This window comes from Caretta caretta, chromosome 2 (assembly GCF_965140235.1).
Source record: "Caretta caretta isolate rCarCar2 chromosome 2, rCarCar1.hap1, whole genome shotgun sequence".
Lineage (NCBI taxonomy): Eukaryota > Metazoa > Chordata > Testudines > Cheloniidae > Caretta > Caretta caretta.
In genome coordinates, this window is record NC_134207.1 from 265,206,439 (window position 1) to 265,223,888 (window position 17,450).

A 17,450-nucleotide genomic window follows, 5' to 3' on the forward strand; every position below is an offset into this window, starting at 1 on the left:
CCATTCAAGGTAGAATGGCCTATTAACACCTCTGCAGTCATAGTGCAAAAAGAGGAGTCAGTGGTTACAGATTGTTGTAATAAATCACAATTCCAGTGTCATCCTTAGAGGCCCCATTGTGCTAGTCGCTATACATACAAATAGTAAGAGACAGGCCCTGCCCCAAAGAGCCAACAGTCTAAGTAGCCAAAACGGACAAAGGGTGAGTAGGGTGAAGTGACTTGACCAAGGTCACATTGCAGAGGCTCGAATAAAACCTGCGGGTCCTGACTTCTGCTTTGTTACCACCTCCACTGCCTCGCAACTGTTCATGCAGCATGATTTAGTCAGGGCCTGCTAACCTCTCGCAGTTAGGTTGTGAATTTACAAATCTCCGAGCGCCTTCTCTTTTCAAAATTGTGCGTGTGTGTATTTAGTATTGGCTGTGCTCTCTGGTGAGAGTGTGGTGTGGTCTAAGGGCGCTGGCCTAGGACAGCTGAACCTCTTGTGTGTCACCACTGCACCCCATCTACCGAGACTCTGAGCTAGAGGGCCAGGTGAAAGGGGAATTCAAAAATCTTCAGACATACGTGCCTGGAAGGGGACCTCAATAACTGACCTTGTTTACGGAAGTGGTGAGCACCTAGAATTCCTATTGACCTTAGCTGAGGGATGCTCAGATCCAGGTCAGCAAATCACACCACTTCTTGGGTGCCTGACTCTCAGCATCCAAATTAAAATTCCTGGCCTCTGCCTTTCTGTCCTTAGGCTCTCTGCCTTTCTCTCCTGAGGTTTGTGGCAAGTTCAAGATGCTGTATGCTGGTCTCTCAGAGCTACCAAATTCATTGCCCCCAAACAGGCGGATGGTAACCAATATGGGCAACAACTGACTTGGGCAGGATGGGAACCAGCCAAAAATTGGTAAAAGGCTCTGTAGCCCCTGCCCGATTCCCAGAACCACGCAGTCTCCCACCAGCTAGTTCCTGTCTGGCACAAATAAAATCTCAGGGTCACGTGGTGCCAATCAAGCATGACGAGTGCGTTAGACTCCGAGGAGGCCCCTTTTGCGTCTTCGTAGCACCACATCCACACTTCAGGGCATGATGACGTCGCGTTGTCATGATTTCACTTCCTCCCGCCCAGGACAGAGCAATGCGATGTTACGAGGCAGACGTGACAAGCGTGGGACTCGAGGGGCAGAGAAGGCAGCAGTCCTCTGCTCAGCTGAATGCTGTGAGTTTGGCCAGGCCGGGGCCTTTGTCCGGTAAAGGAGTGGCAAGTTTTTTCCCAGCCTTTGGCTGCCAGGTGGAATCAAGCACCCTTTTATGGCCGCAGACTCAGAGATAGTATTGAAGGAAAGCGCTGTGGCTAATTCAGAGGCAAAAGAGCACCGCTAATGGACAGCAGACTCTGTGGGAACGCATTATTGAGACTGATAGAGCCAGGCAGAGGGCAGGCGAGTGCTGTGCCGGCCTTCCTCGTACCCAGCGGTCAGGGTTGATTTGGAGGGATTGGGATTGGAGCAGTATGCGGCTCGCCTGGACGGAGGTGCCTTGCTACCGGGAGCCCTGGCGGCGGAGGAGAAGGGCGAGTGGCAGGGCAGCGCTGACGTCCGTCGGCAGAGCCCGGGACGGGGAGGAGAGATGCATTGTGCATTGGCCACAGGGTGAGCTGGCCCTTTCAGAGGCAGTTCAAATCCTAGCTGCACCTCGTTCCCTTTTCCTCGATCAAGGGAATTCTGGGACTTGTAGTCCAGTGTTGTAGGCCAGAGAGCAAGGCCTGCTGGGAGAGGGAGGGATATAAAAGGAAGCTGCTTTTCTCACTGCAGAGGCAGGTTTGGGGAGAGTAGGTGCTGGGGATGGAGGGGCTCTTGGGAGGAGGGGATCTGGATAGCATCTGATGGGAAGGGGGCTTCTAGGGACAAAGAACCAGGAAGGGCTGGGGAAGGAGGGCTGAAAGGCAGGGCAGCCATGGAAGGAAGCAGCCCAAGGAGAGCAGGAAATATCAAGTGGAATACGTGAGGCTGGAGGAGGTGGCTACTTTGCTATTTAGGGGTTCAGGACTAGAGCTTGTGGTAGAGAGAGGGCCTGAGCTTCTCGGTGCCTCTGCTGAGCTACCTTGAGCGTTGAGCTGATGTCCCTGGGGTGAAGGGACTGTTGTGAATTCATGTGACCAAGGGGTGAAGGTTGCCTGGGCCTAGAGAAGGATCTGTGGCTTGGGAAGGGCAAGGACTGTATATGGATCTCTGCACCCAAGAAGTGAAGGGCTAGTTTGGGTCTGGTTGATTTCTGCTTACTTCTTAGCCAGAGGGTCAGAGTATCTTAGCCAGAGGGAGACTGCTGAGAAGCAGAAGGGAAACTGCGGCAGGCCAGTGGGAGGGGAGCGGCTCTGCTGAAGGGTTCAGGGAAGGCTGTTTGTGGGTGCACTGGCCAAGGCTTGCAAAGGCAGGTAGAGCAGAGAGTATTTCAGGTTAGGACTGAGGGGCACTGCCCATGTTGAGCAAGGCTCAAGGGTGGCTGTGGGCTGGGGTTGAGGTGCCCTGGCACAGCAAGGTGAGGTTTGGAACTGGGCTCAAGCAGAGTTGCTCAGGCAAGAATTAAGCGCACGGGGGCAAACAGGGAGGTATAAAAATTCATGCAAGGCCTGTCCCCAGCCTCTTCTCTTAGGGCTTCCCATTAATAAGCTCTAAGGTGACTCTGAGGGAAATGTTCCGGGCTGACGCACCTCCAAAATCACCCAAACGCAGATCAGGCAGACGAAAAGCAGAGTCTCTGGAGCCCCACATCTACCTCTCCCTGCTGGGTGTCTCTTTATTGAGTGCCTGCTTTGACTTGTTATTGCGGCAGGGGCAATGGACAAGGTGCTGCTGTGGGCTGGAGGAGTGATTTGGGAAGCCAGGAGAGCTGGAGGAGGGCGGCGTTGACCCTGGCAGTGCTGGGACGAGCCTTCTGGAGCAGAGAGAGGACTGAAAACAACGTAAAGCTGGGCTCATAGGACGGGAGGGAAATGGGGGGAGACACGGAAACCTTTCTGTAGGCAAAAGGCAGCATCTTGGAAGCTGCACGACTCCCTCGGGGAAAACAGTCTGAGTTGTCGGAGGCCATCGCTGCCTTGTCCCCTTCTGTCAGGTCACTGTGCATTGGCGGGGCAGCTCGTGGCCTGTCCAATGGGCTGTTGTTTCCCTGGCACGGCTGGAAGGAGGCCTGCGCATTGACAAAGCCTCATTCTAGGAGTAGTGGTGAGGGCTTTGGTTAAGGAACTGGACGGGTTCAATTCTTGTCTCCCTAAGTGACCTTCAGCCACTCTCTGGCTGTTAGAAACAAGGATGGGACCTGCCGTGGGGGGCAGATTGTCCCACATCTGCTCATGGTTGGGTTCTTTTGCACCTTCTTTGAAGCCTCGGTCCTGGCCACTTATGGACCACTGGCCTGATTCTATGTATTTGGTATCCTCCTTTGGAGGGAAGACACTGGGAGTTCTGGCTGGATCAGCTACACACCTGGATCGGCCACAGAGGTTACTGATGAGCTCCCAAGAGTTGAGGCAGGATAGAGCCTGGGATTTCTTACTCCTGAACCTCGGGTCCCTGTCCTTCGAGCTAATTAGCTGGAGCAGCCCCTAGTGCTAACGTGTTTGCCATGTGATCCAGTAGAGATCGCTGATCCACATATACCCTAGATAAGGTAAGTAGATAAGGCTATTAGCCTTTGCTCAGCTGAGGCAGGGAAAGAGCCAGAAACCAGGGTCAGGTATGAGAAGGAGCCAAGGTCCCCAAAGATAGCACAGCATCCTCACGCATCCGCATCTTCCCACCCCCGGTCTAGCGCCCAGAATGGGAAGCGTCGGCAAAGCTGTCAGAACCCCTCCGCCCACACACACCCTGTGGAAAAGCAGGCATCGGGGCTCAGTGTTTACTCAGGCGGTTTGTTTATCGTTTTTACAGGGTGTGTAAAGCTCCAACCCAGCAGTTCCTGCACGTACCCTGGAGTTGTCTTCCTGCCTTACTTCCAGGTGGCTGGGGGAAAGGTTTTTTTTTTTTCAGCAGAGAAATGTTCTGTGACACCATGTTACCACATGAATCTTTAACCAAATTCCCTGCCTCCCTCATTCAAACAATCCGCAGCAGGTGCAAATTGGCATAGATCTGTTGGAGTTAATGGAGTTGCACTGATTTTTCACTAGCTGACATGGCCCACATTCAGTGTATGTATATATGTGCGCATATATACATATGTGTCTGGGTCTAGGTACCTGCCCATATATATGTATATGTAACATCAACAGACTCTGGTTGTGGGCAGGCAGGATCGAACCGGGGACTTCTGAAGCTCAGTGCATGAGTCTCTACTACATGAGCTAAAAACCATCTGCCTCTTAGCCGTGGCTGTAGCAGACTCATTAATCTCTAAGTGGTCTTAGTGCCACTAGATGGGACAGAGCACCACACCCAGGAGGTGTGTGGTTTATATGTCTAACATATATACCCCGTATAGTTATTCCTGTCGTCTCTGGAGGTTATAGAGTTTGTTGTGAGTTACATTTTAATTGTGTCCTACTGTTTATTCCGGGAAAAGCTCCTTTTAGGCCCTCTGAAACTAACATAACATGCATGCAGGTGTAGGTACTCAGATATATTCTTACTCCCTCTCTACCCTGCCATTCCGAGTGATGCAAGCAGCTTGTTGCAGTCCTAAACCTACATTCTCTTTGTTGAAAAGAAAAATCCTCATAAGCTTTTATCTGGTCAGTTACAATAAAGCTGATCCCCTCCAGTTATCTGTATTCAGTATTATACAGTGGCTCAGGAAAATGAGATGTCTTAGGAGAAACGAGCATGTATTTTTTGCAATGCCCGAAAGCAGCCGGTTGAAACTTTCTAATGAAAAATTCTCTGGCTGAGAAATGGTCTCTCTTTTAAAAAAAACAAAACAAAACAAAACAAAAACCTGTCATGAAAAATTGTCGGCTTATGATTTTTTAATGTTTTTCAATGTCTGTGGTTTATCATTTTTCAGTTTATTCCCTCTTTTCCATCTTTTTTGAAAATCATTTTTAAATGACGGGTGAAGGGGGAGGGAAAACAAAAAAATTATTATAATGATAAACAAACGCCGGGGGGCGGAAAGTGGTAGAAAAAAACAAAAACAGACCCAAAAATGGTCCCTTTTGAACCCTGGAAAATGAAAACAACTTTTGAAACATTTTGTGAATTTTTTTCGTCCATTTTTTTTAACCAGCTCTTGTGTTAATTGCTTTACAAAACAACAACAATAATAATTAATAATACCTAGCTCTTATATAGCATGTTTCATCTGCACCACAAAGCCACAATAAAGGAAAAGTTTCCCTAGCCTCTGTTTGCCAGAAGCTGGGAATGAGTGACAGAAGATGGATCACTTGATGATGACCTGTTCTGTTCATTTCTTCTGGGGCACCTGGCACTGGCCACTGTTGGAAGACAGGATCCTGGGCTAGATGGAGCTTTGGTCTGACCCAGTAGGGCCATTCTTATGTTCTTTAGTGAGGGTCAGAAACTGCTCTTAAATGTCACCTGAGACAGACTTAGGTATTCAACGAACAAAAGGTCTAATGGGGACAGGTAAGGCAAAGGTTCCAATAATAACATCATCCAGTTACTCAGGTCAGGCATGTTTGATATTTCTGTTTTAAAAATATTTCCTGAGTGTATTCATGCACTTCCTGTTGTTGATAAGTGTAGAGTTGAGTCAATAAGTTGAATTCAACTTTCCATTAATTTTGACAGATGATTTTAAAGACGATGAAAATTCTTTGCACTATTTAGTACTGTTCGTTCAAAAGTCTCAAATCCCTTCATAAACACAGCTTCCTAAACGCTAAACCTCAGTGCGGGACCAAAGTATTATTGTATCCATGTCACAGATGGACAAACGGAGGCATAGAGATAGTTAAGGTGTGATCCAGCTTCCATGAAAGTCAGCAGGAATCTTTCCACTGATTTCAACGGCAGCTGGTTTGGGCCCAGATCCACACAGGTATTTAGATCCCTAATGTCCACTGAAACCAATGGGCCTTAGGAGCCTAAATACCTTTTGTTGCATCTGGGCCTTGGTGTCTCAGTTACTTGATTCAAAATTGCAGCAAGTCAGAGGCTACGGAACCCAGGAGTCCTGACTCCCAGTTCAATAGTCTGATTACTGTGCATTAGCCTTATCAGTCTCCAGCATTTCTGTTGAACACGCTTGTTGGGAAATAATTGCCCACTTTGCTAGTTCAGAAGCACCAGTTTCCTTTCCATGCACAAAGTGAGGGGGGCTACCACTGAAGACAAATGTTAGAAGAGAAAGTGTAGCACAACCAGGCTTGGCAGAATTTGATTTTTAATTTTTTATCATTTCAGTGAATAATTTCTGTGTTTATTGTAAAGCATTTTCAAACTTTTTTTAATTTCAGTTTTCACAGTCGGGGTGTTCAGCTGTTTTTTCCTCTTGCCATCAATTTCAGTTTTCACAGTTCCGGGACATTAAAGGGGGCAGACACAATCATTATTTAATGGCAGCAGACACTGAGAGCCAAAACCGTGAAAGCTTTATAACCGGTACAGCACAAATTGTCAATACCACATGTCACAATACGCAAAGTAAATATGCTTCAACCAAACATCAATGAGCAGTGTTTTTCTGTAAATTCTGCCTATGTGTACATTTTGATTATTGGTGATGGAAACATTTTTTTAGTTGGTTTTTGTGTGTATGGCGAAATCAACATTTACTGATGCGGGGGAGGGATAGCTCAGTGGTTTGAGCATTGGCCTGCTAAACCCAGAGTTGTGAGTTCAATCCTTGAGGGGGCCATTTAGGGATCTGGGGCAAAAATTGGGGATTGGTTCTGCTTTGAGCAGGGGGTTGGACTAGATGACCTCCTGTGGTCCCTTCCAAGCCTGATATTCTATGAAAAAGCTAATTCTGCCAAGCCTAGGTACAGCTCATGGAAATTGGGTATATATACCTATTCTGTCTTTAACTTGGCCCAATGGGATGTAGATCTCTGCTTTCTGCATGTCATGCCATGACACCGGCTCACTCTATACTGCGACTTCAGTTTCCTATTGCTGCCACTCTGCCATCTTTCATCAGCACTAAATTAAATATAAGAAATCAATAGTTAAATTGTATGTCATTGTATGCCCTAAATTACCGGCATATTGAATCAGGCTCTGTCATCCCTAAACCCAAAGGGGAGAAAATTATTGAAGCTATTTTTTTAAAGGAATCCTGAGTTCTTCTTTAATCATATGAAAGCGTATGCATTCCAAAGAATAAATTGCTTGAATGACTGAAAGACGGTTGATGGCCTAGCTTTGATGTTAATGGAAGAACGTCATCTCTGTGATCTTGGAACATTTGTTGTGTCTTTCATAATGGAATGCTATCACAGATGAGGAGAAGGTGCTTTATTTCATTCTGTTTTCATTCCTGTAGAGTGCCTTTAGACCAGACACTGTATGTAGCGCTGAGAATCTAGCTCTGCTGGGAGTATCGGTCTTCAGTGCGGTAATTGCTAAAGAGGGGAAAGCTGCCTGCTGCAACTCTGAAATTAAAACAGAGTGGGGCCCGTCTGTGTGTCTGTCTGCATTTGTTTTCCTTTCAAATGGGTTCTTGGGGCATGATCCTGAAAGGTTCTGAGCGGTCTGGCCCAGCTGGTCCTTTCCAGCAAAGTATTTAAGCAAGTGCTTAATTATAAGCATGAACATAATCCCACGGAAGTTAACGGGACTACTCAGGTACTTAAAATTAAGCATGTGTTTAAGCACTTTCTTGGACTGGCGCAGAGAGCTCAGCACTTTGCGGGCTTGAGTCCTTACATACCATATATTGCTGCAAGCCAGTTTTGGATAGACTAGGTGAGTCTGAAGGGGTTTCTTCCCTACTTTCAAGGGAATGCTGAAAACTAGGGCCAGGTATACACTCCATCTTAAGGCAGCACAAGTTATGTCCCTTAGGGGTGAGAATAAGTCAGCCCCCTGAGTGACGTAAATTACACCGACCTAAGCGCTGGTGTGGACAGTGCAAGGTCAGCGGGAGAGCTTCTCCCGCCGACATAGTTACCGCCACTCACGGGGGCTGGAATAATTAAGCCGACGAGCTCGCTCTCTCCCATCCGCTTAGGGCATCTGCAGTAGCTACACGACAGCATGCATCAGTGCAGGTGCTGTAGTCAGTTACCACGGCAGTCACGCTCATCAGAGGAGAGGCTCAGCAGTTCTGAGCATGGACAGCACTTGGCTTCATCAGGTGTTGTTTGTACCAACCGGTGATTAGAAATAAAAGAACCTAGAAAGTGCTACACCAGAGCAGACCAGTTGTCCTCCTCGTCATGTGTCCTGTCTCTGGCAGTGGTCAATTCCAGCTGCTTCGGAGGAAGGTGTAAGAACCCAGCCGTAAGCAGTTCTGTGATCACCTACCTCCAAGCAAAGTTTTTTCCCGGCCCCCATTAGCCTATAGCTTGGCTTCTGGCCTGAAGCATGAGGATTTGTGGTCCAGATCCTCAAAGGTATTGAGGCACTGAAATATCTTTGAAGGTCTAGGCCCAGAGCCCTTCCAGAACTGTGGAGGGAGTTGTGTTGTTTTGTTCTTTTCCAGCCCTTGCTACTGTAGCTCTGGATAGTCTCACCATTAGAGCTGGTCAGATTGTTTCAAGGTTTGATAAATTTCAAAACAAATAAAACAGGATGAACATTGAGATGAAGGGTCAGAATTGAGTTTTCAAAATAAATTCCAAAAAAAAAGGGGGGGGAGGGAAATGTCTTGATGTGCCCCCCCTCCCTTTTTTTTAACTACCCCTCCTCCATCCATATAGATGTCTTCTGAATCCTTTACGATGGCTGTAGGATGATAGACTTTAACTGTAGATTATGGAGTGTGAGGTGTATAAAATTTAGTTTTTTCCAAAAACTGGACCCGATCTTTCCTCATTGGAAGCAATGACCAAACTCCCGCTGACTTAACTGGGAATGGGGCTGGCCTAAAGGAACCCTAATATCCAGCCACCCGTTTCTAGAAAGCCTGGGTAAACTGAAAAGGAGTACTTGTGGCACCTTAGAGACTAACAAAATTCCAGAGCCCTACCTAAAACCTGGGGGTGCTGCAGCACCCCGGCAAAACTCCAGTTCACAGAGCCCCCCACTCCCTCACTGCCCAGAGCCCCCCCCCAACCTACCCACAGACCCACTCTCCCACCCCCTACCACCCTGTGTCACTCACCAGCCCACTGCCGGCAGGAGCTGCTCATGCAGGCTGCAAGATGCTGTCTCCCCCTCAGCCAACCCTGTCCCCTGCCAGACCAGAGCAGCAAATTTTGAATTTATTTAGCACACAGCTGGGCTGTGGGTTGAGAACTGCTGTTCTTGACCAGGCCACTTATTCTTATCTGCCAGTAGAGGGCGCTCTTTCTATTAACTACCCCGCATACAGCAGGTTCCCCGAATGGCTGGTTGGGCCAAAAGCATTGATTAGTGCCCTGAACTTAATTCTAGCTGGGAGAAGGCCCTTTCCATGCCGTGTACATCCAGGAGGCAGCCGGCACACTACAGTTCTGAGGGTGCCAGGGGACTATGTCGGTGCAGGCTCAGTGACTTCTCGTGTTTTCGCTTTTCTCCCGCAGATGGTTTCTGTCTGCCCGAGTGGGACGGCATTGGCTGCTGGCCCGAAGGCGTGCCGGGCAAAGTGGTGGCCATGCCATGTCCTGAGTACATCTATGACTTCAATCACAAAGGTAATAAAGCTCCTTCCCAAATGCCACGGGAACCTTCCAGCCTGCAGCAGGGAGGGATGCAGCTGAGGACTAGACAGCCGGTCGTTGGCCTAGGGAGACTTTCCCTTCTTGACCGGTGTCCCAGGTTTATACCCTGGCCCTTAAACAGTATCCCGGGAGTCACCCGTTAGTGCCTCAGGTGCTCCCATGTTGCCATAAGGGTGAATCATAGAATATCAGGGTTGGAAGGGACCTCAGGAGGTCATCTAGTCCAACCCCCTGCTCAAAGCAGGACCAATCCCCAATTTTTTTTGCCCCAGATCCCTAAATGGCCCCCTCAAGGATTGAGCTCACAACCCTGGATTTAGCAGGCCAATGCTCAAACCACTGAGCCGTCCCTCCCCCTGATGGTCTCAACACCTCCTAGACTGGGTCTTTGGGGTCTAGCAATCCTGGTGTGAGCATCAGGGCAGACTCCCGGTCAGGGACTTTCTTCCCCTTTCAGGGATCAATGCACGTCAGTATTTGCAGATTTTCACAGCCCACTGGACTACAGCATCTGGAAGCACTTAGGTTCGCATTGAGAAGCAGAGGTGAAGGTGGAGTTCATATTGGCTGAAGCCAGAGCTCCACCAAGCCAGACTGCTGCAGAATGCGTCTTGGCTCTGTGTCCCTTTGTATCTGACTCCCGAGTGAGAGCCCCTGTGTTGAGAGAACCTGTTCTCATCACAGGCACCTGACGCCTTCAAACCCTGGTTCTCCAGCTCGGGGCTTTTTGTTCTGCTTCCATGCAGGGAAGTGGAGAAAAGCAACTGGCTCTCGGAGTTCATCTTCAGTCACTGAGGTTCCCATTGACATGGTAGGGCCTGCCACTCAAATGTGTCGATTCCAGCCCAGTCAGCCTTAGTAGCTCAAACTCTTTGCCCTGATCGTCGATGGTGCAAGGACAATTAATTCTCACCCCACCCCCAAAGGTAGTGATGCAAAGCGGATGGGTGCGGGATCCTACAGACAGAGCATGAAAGTATTACAGAAAATTCCCACTGTTGTCACCGATGGTGGCTCCACTCTGACTCCTGAGAGCAGTGACCCTGTGACATTGGTCTGGCTGCTCCACTCTCATTCCGCATTACAAAGGTGGAGCCGAGACCACAATGTGGCTATACTGTGTCTAATTTTTTTAATAAACAAAAAATCCTTGTGCCTGTTTCTCAGTTGCTCTGTACCTGAGCTGCGCGCAGGACTGGAGTTGGTGGGTAAAACCATTTTTATGCTCCCCCCATTCTGAGCTATGCAGGAGTCTGCTTGGACCCTGGTGCAAATAAAAGCAGCCTCAAGGCTGCTCTAACTTATGCATGCTTCCCAGAGCTCCCAGGAAGCAGAGACTAGCCATCGTTTAGTAGATTACATCCACAACCCTCCCACAGGCCCACTGTGGCCGAGACTGGGAGCTGGACCAGTGTAGAAACCTTATGCCAGAACTGCAGCTGTCAGGGAGGATTTTCTGCAGAACCACTTAAAGGCCCCTTTATGATACACAGAAGGGAAAGAACGATGGTCTAAGTGGATGGAGCACTGGAGTGGGGCACAGGAGCACTGGGTTTTATTACTGGATTTGCCACAGGCACTCTGGCTGACCTTATTCTGTGCTGTATCTGAGTTCCCTCTTGGTAACAGGGGTGTGACAAAGGGAAAAAAATCTGTTTCTGATTGGAAGGCACTAAGATCATACATAAGAAGTGATAAGGGCTAGAGACGTAGAAAGATCCACTTGAACAAGCCCATTGCTTTTCAATGACTTTTTTTTAACAACCATGCACATGTTTCCATGCTATTGGATTTTGAAAACCATTTTTCTGTCTTTCTTTTTTTACACCCCTTATTTTGACCTACACTGTTTGATGGGTGCCCCTTTAAATCTGAGCATTTCTGTGTAGAACAAATGGCTGGGTTTCAAAGGTCAGCTGCGGTGGGAGATCCTCTGGGCTAAGCTGATCTGAAACAACCCCCTGCTCCCCCGCGGCTCCATGACAAGCCTCAGAGAGAGCAGATAAGGGCAGGCTGATTATGGGTAGCTGAGTTGTAAGGACAGGTGGGTAAATTCTGTGGTTGAAGCATTTGGAAAGATACTTCTTCTGTTCTGCAGGACTGCAATCCGCTAAGCGTCATGTTGTCTGTTTTCTCGTTCCTTTTGTTAGGCCACGCCTATCGGCGGTGTGACGTGAATGGGAGCTGGGAGCTGGTGCCAGGCAACAACCGCACCTGGGCGAATTACAGTGAATGCGCCAAGTTCCTCACCAATGAAACCAGGGAGACGGTATGCCATGCTTGTCTGGAAACTGGGAACAGGGCGGGATCTGATCAGAACTAGCCAACAGAGCCTTCTGTTCTTAAACAGGCAGTACCCTGATTCTGGAAAGATTCCCAATGTTTGTAGGTCCCAATTAAACCTTTCCCATTTGTTTCAGTGTGAAATTGCTTCACATCAAGGGGGCGGGGGTAGGCTGTTCTTCAAGACAGTCAGATGTTTGTCATGCGCCCCTCAAAGTGGCCTGATCCATTTTCACTGGGGTCTGCGGGGGTCGGGGGGAAGCTGGAGGGCACTATGTGAAATTTCTTAAGAAGCTAAGAGCCGATAACCACACCTGATCACATCAGCCACACTATCAGAGGCTCGTTCACCTGCATATCCACCAATGTGATAGATGCCATCATGTGCCAGCAATGCCCCTCTGCCATGTACATTGGCCAAACTGGACAGTCCCTACGTAAAAGAATAAATGGACACAAATCAGAAGTCAAGAATTATAACATTCAAAAACCAGTCGGAGAACACTTCAGTCTCTCTGGTCACTCGATTACAGACCTAAAAGTTGCAATTCTTCAACAAAAAAACTTCAAAAACAGACTCCAATGAGAGACTGCTGAATTGGAATTAATTGGCAAACTGGATACCATTAACTTAGGCTTGAATAGAGACTGGGAGTGGATGGGTCATTACACAAAGTAAAACTATTTCCCCATATTTATTCCCCCCCACCCCCCACCATTCCTCAGACGTTCTTGTCAACTGCTGGAAATGGCCCACCTTGATTATCACTACAAAAGGTTTCTTCCCCCTCCCCCCCCCTCGCCGCTCTCCGCTGGTAATATCTCACCTTAAGAGATCACTCTCCTTACAGTGTGTATGGTAACACCCATTGTTTCACGTTCTCTGTGTATATAAATCTCCCCACTGTATTTTCCACTGAATGCATCCAATGAAGTGAGCTGTAGCTCACGAAAGCTTATGCTCAAATAAATTGGTTAGTCTCTAAGGCCCCACAAGTCCTCCTTTTCTTTTTGCGAATACAGACTAACACAGCTGATACTCTGAAACGCTTCTGGGGGGACTCGTTCCATTCTAGTGGAGACCATCACCACCTATGGGCAGGGATCTGCCCCCCCACACCCCCTCAGGGGTCAGTCCTGGATACTATTCAATGTTTTCATTAATGACTTGGATAATGGAGTGGAGAGTACGCTTATAAAATTTGCAGGTGACACAAGGCTGGGACATGTTGCAGGCACTTGGGAGGACATTAGAAGTCAAAATGACCTGGACAAATTGGCGAATTGCGCTGAAATCAACAAGATGAAATTCAATAAAGACAAGTGCAAAGTACCACCCTTAGGAAGGAAAAGTCAAATGGACCACACAAAGTGGGGAGTAACTGGGTAGACGGAGGTACAGCTGGAAAGAATCTGGGGTTTATAGTGGATCATAAACGGAACATGAGCCAACAATGTGATGCAGTTGTTAAAAAGGCTGATATCATTCTGGGCATCTGATGAAGTGAGCTGTAGCTCACGAAAGCTCATGCTCAAATAAAGTGGTTAGTCTCTAAGGTGCCACAAGTACTCCTTTTCTTTTTGCGAATACAGACTAACACGGCTGTTACTCTGAAACCTGTCATTAACAGGAGTGTCGTATGTAAAACACGGGAGGTGATTGTCCCACTCTGCTCAGGCCTGGTGCAGCCTCAGCTGCAGAACTGTGTCCAATTCCAGGCACCACACTTTAGGAAAGATGTGAACAAACAGGAGAAAGTCCAGAGGAGAGCAACAAAAATGATCAACAGTTTAGAAAACCTGACCTCTGAGGAAAGGTTAAAAAAGCGTGGCATGTTTAGTGAGAAAAGAAGACTGAAACAGGGTCTGATAACAGATTTAAATTATATTAAGGGCTGTTATAGAGAGGCTGGTGATCAGTTATTTTTCATATTCACTGAAGGTAGGACAAGAAATGATGGCTTAATCTGCAGGAAGGGAGATTTAGGTTCGATATTAGGAAAAACTTTCTAACTCTAATGGTGGTTAAACTCTGGAACAGGCTTTCAAGGGAGGTTGTGGAATCCCCGTCACTGGAGGTTTTTTAAAACAGGTTGGACAAACCTGTCAGGGATGGTCTAGGTTTACTTGGTCCTGCCTCAGCGCGGGGGGTGGACATGATGACCTCTCGAGGTCCCTTCCTGCTCTACATTTCTGTGATTCTGTGCTTCCATGTTATACATCTCCTTGTGAGTTAGGGACTGTATCCTAGCTCTGTGAGGGAGGAGGGTTACCAGCTTTTCCCAGAAATTAAAATCAATGCGGGTAGTTACTGGAAGTCCCGGGACAGGTAAACAACTCCAGAGAAGTACTCCACCCTGGGGGGAATTGCATAGCTTGGTTCAGACTGGGTTCAAGAGGCCTGAAGAGAGGCAGTTGATTGATCGAGAAGGGGAAGGCGGGGAGGGATGCAGAGAGAGGGCTGACATGGTGAAAGAGACAGGCTAAGAGAATGATCTTTGTAGCAGCATTCGGACTGGATCTGAACAGGGTGTTTGTCATGATCAAGGAGAAGGATGTTGCAAGGAGAAGGATGTCAGCTTCTGAGCTTTTGAGCCACAGCGCTCTGCAGGTCTGGGAAAGGAGCTCCCAGAGTCACAGCAAAATGGAAGGTGGCATTAGTAGTTACCATGTGTTGTAAGGGACCATTCGAGGTAGAGTGGCCCATTTACACCTCTATCATAGGACAAAAAGCGGTGGGTAGTGGATTACAGATGCTTGTCATAAGCCATAAATCCAGTGTTTCTGTTCAGTTCAGGATTTTTAGTGTCTAGCAAAGTAATGAATTTAAGCTCCTAAGCTGGGTCTTTGGAAAGTGTTGTGCAGGTTTCCTTTGAGGACGGGGACTGACAGGTCAGATATGGAGTGATGGCTTTGTGCAAGCGAAATGTTAGAGATGTTATGCAGAAGAAATCTGCAAGATGTAGGTAGCCTCCTCCCTTTTCTCTCTGAGGTGCTTGCTATCACCGGTATTAGGAGTGGCTTCTCCCCTCACCTATGCATTCAAAACTAGGCAGGAGGATGTACTATATTTTAGGGAACAATCCTGCGCTGGCAGGGAAATAGACTGCATGACCTCACCAGAATAAAGAGAGAACTGGAGAATCTAATTAAGGCATGTATTGTGGGCCCACCCCCGGTTACCATAGTATCTGAACACCTCACAGTCTTTATTGCTACTCCTATGAGGTAGGCAGGTGCTGTCCTCCCTGTTTTAGAGAGGGGAAACTGAGGCACAAAGAAGTCAGTCCAAAATCACACCGCGAGACAGTAGCAGGGCAGGGAATTGAACCTGCATCTGTGAACGCCTCGGTGACTGTGCTAACCACTCGGCCAGCCTTCCCCCCGCCCCCATTAACATTCTCTTGGGAAGAGGCCCAGGGTGTAGATGCCATGCCCTCATTCCTCTCAATAGTACAGCCACTTCCCTTTCCTCCCCACAGAGTCAGAGCTTTGAGTACACAGCTGAGAACTGCCACACTGAGAGTGGATATGGGGAAGTGGGTCATCACACCGTTTACCATCTATATGCGTGAAGTTGCTACAGCTTCCAGGCAGCGGCCTCTGCCATGTGGCAATTCCCTGGGGTGAAGCCCAGCTGTGTATTTTGTAAATTGTCTGTTACTACATTGGCAGTGTTTAATTCCAAAGTATCAGCGAACCGTGGGAAAGGCCTCAGGCAAACTTTAGCACCCAAATGGCCCAGTCTATGCATACAACCCATATTTTTTTTTCCTATTGATTTCACATCCTGGGCCTATGGAGGTGGAATTGACCAGGGTGGAGTGTGGCTCTGCCTAATGAGGAGTTAAACAGGTCACTCTGCACAGATCAGAAGAAAGGGACCAGTCAGGATTGCCTGGCTAGCTGGGTCTATTATTTCAAAGTCTGCCTCTTGCAGAGAAACAAGGTGGGTGAGGTAATAACTTTTATTGGCCCAGCTTCTGTTGGTGGAAAGAGACCAGCCTGTGAGCTACACAGAGCTCATCTTCAGGGCTGGGAAAGGTATGCAGGTATGTTCCACACAAGGTGGAACAGATTGTTTAGCATAAGTAGGTAACATGCTCAGACCCCTCTGCAGTCAGAGGACCAAAAAAAGGAGGGCTAGTAGGTTACAGGCTGTTCTAATAAGCCATAAATCCTGTGTCTTTTTCACGACCATGATTTTTTGCATCTAGCAAAGACATAGCTCAGTGGTTTGAGCATTGGCCTGCTAAACCCAGGGTTGTGAGCTCAATCCTTGAGGGGGCCATTTAGCGATGGGGCAAAAATTGGGGGGATTGGTCCTGCTTTGAGCAGGGGGTTGGACTAGATGACCTCCTGAGGTCCCTTCCAACCCTGATATTCTATGATACTATGATACTGATGCTCCCAGGCTTATCTTCCGAAGGTGCCGTGAGGGTTTCCTTTGAGGATGAGGCCTGAGAGTGTTTAGATGGGGAGGGCTTGTTTTGTGAAAAGTGTTTGCCCACGGGTGAGGCGGAGTTTTTGTCTTGGAGCGTTTTCCCTGTGTGAGTTCCTTCGAGAGCGTAATGATGGTCTGGTTTCACCTACACAGTTGTTATTGGGGCATTCAGCCCACTGGCTGAGGTACAGCACATGTTGTGATAGGTATGTGTAGCACCCAGGGATCTTGAAAGGTCTGTTTAGGGGATATTGATCATAGTAGCAGTGGAAGTATGGCTGCAGATTTTGCGTCCGTTGTTCTGGCAGGATCTGGCGCTGCTTTGAGTTGGTGGGTTCTGGTCTGTGGGGAGCTTGCTTCTGATGATGAGGTTTGGGAGTCTGTTTGAAGGCCAGAAGAGGGGGATTGGGAAAGATTTCTTTCAGGATGTGGTCCCCATTGAGTATGGGTTGTAACTGTTTAATGATACCCTGTATGGGTTCCAGTGTGGGGTGGTAAAGACAGTCTCTCAAGCTTACACAGAGCTCTTCTTCAGATCACTTCTCTGGGTAAGCTTGAAAGCTTGTCTCTTTCACTGATAGAAGTTGGTCCAATAGAAGCTATTACCTCATCCACATGGTCTTTCTCGTATCCTGGGACCAGCATGCCTACAATAACACTGCAAACAAAATTTATTATTATTATTCTTTTTCTCTGCTGGCGGAGAGTGGGGATTATAAGACTGCTGTGACAGGATTCCCAGGGTGCAGCCTGGGACTGTGGGACCCCTGTGCCCCCTTAACTCTCTTTAGCCTGTCTCTCACAATGCCTTGATAGTGACCAGCAGCAAACCCCTCCAGGTGCTATTATCACTCAGCACAACCGCATGTGAAGCCGCACGCCCAGCTAGACTGCATAAATGCTCCCAGAGCGACTCATGAATTGCACAAGGAAAGGCACCAGCCAAATCCCCCCATCTCCCAGC

At 48.1% G+C, this 17,450-nt stretch overlaps 1 protein-coding gene across 4 annotated transcripts in view; it reads left to right on the forward strand.

Moving 5' to 3' along the window:
• Positions 1 to 17,450, forward strand: part of PTH1R (parathyroid hormone 1 receptor) — a 186,551-nt gene that overhangs the window by 112,327 nt on the left and 56,774 nt on the right. For all 4 annotated transcript variants that reach the window (XM_048837362.2, XM_048837359.2, XM_048837361.2 and 1 more), the window contains 2 exons: positions 9,622 to 9,732; positions 11,910 to 12,028. In XM_048837362.2, the coding sequence (XP_048693319.1) occupies positions 9,622 to 9,732; positions 11,910 to 12,028 (230 nt within the window). The remainder of the gene's footprint in view (positions 1 to 9,621; positions 9,733 to 11,909; positions 12,029 to 17,450) is intronic.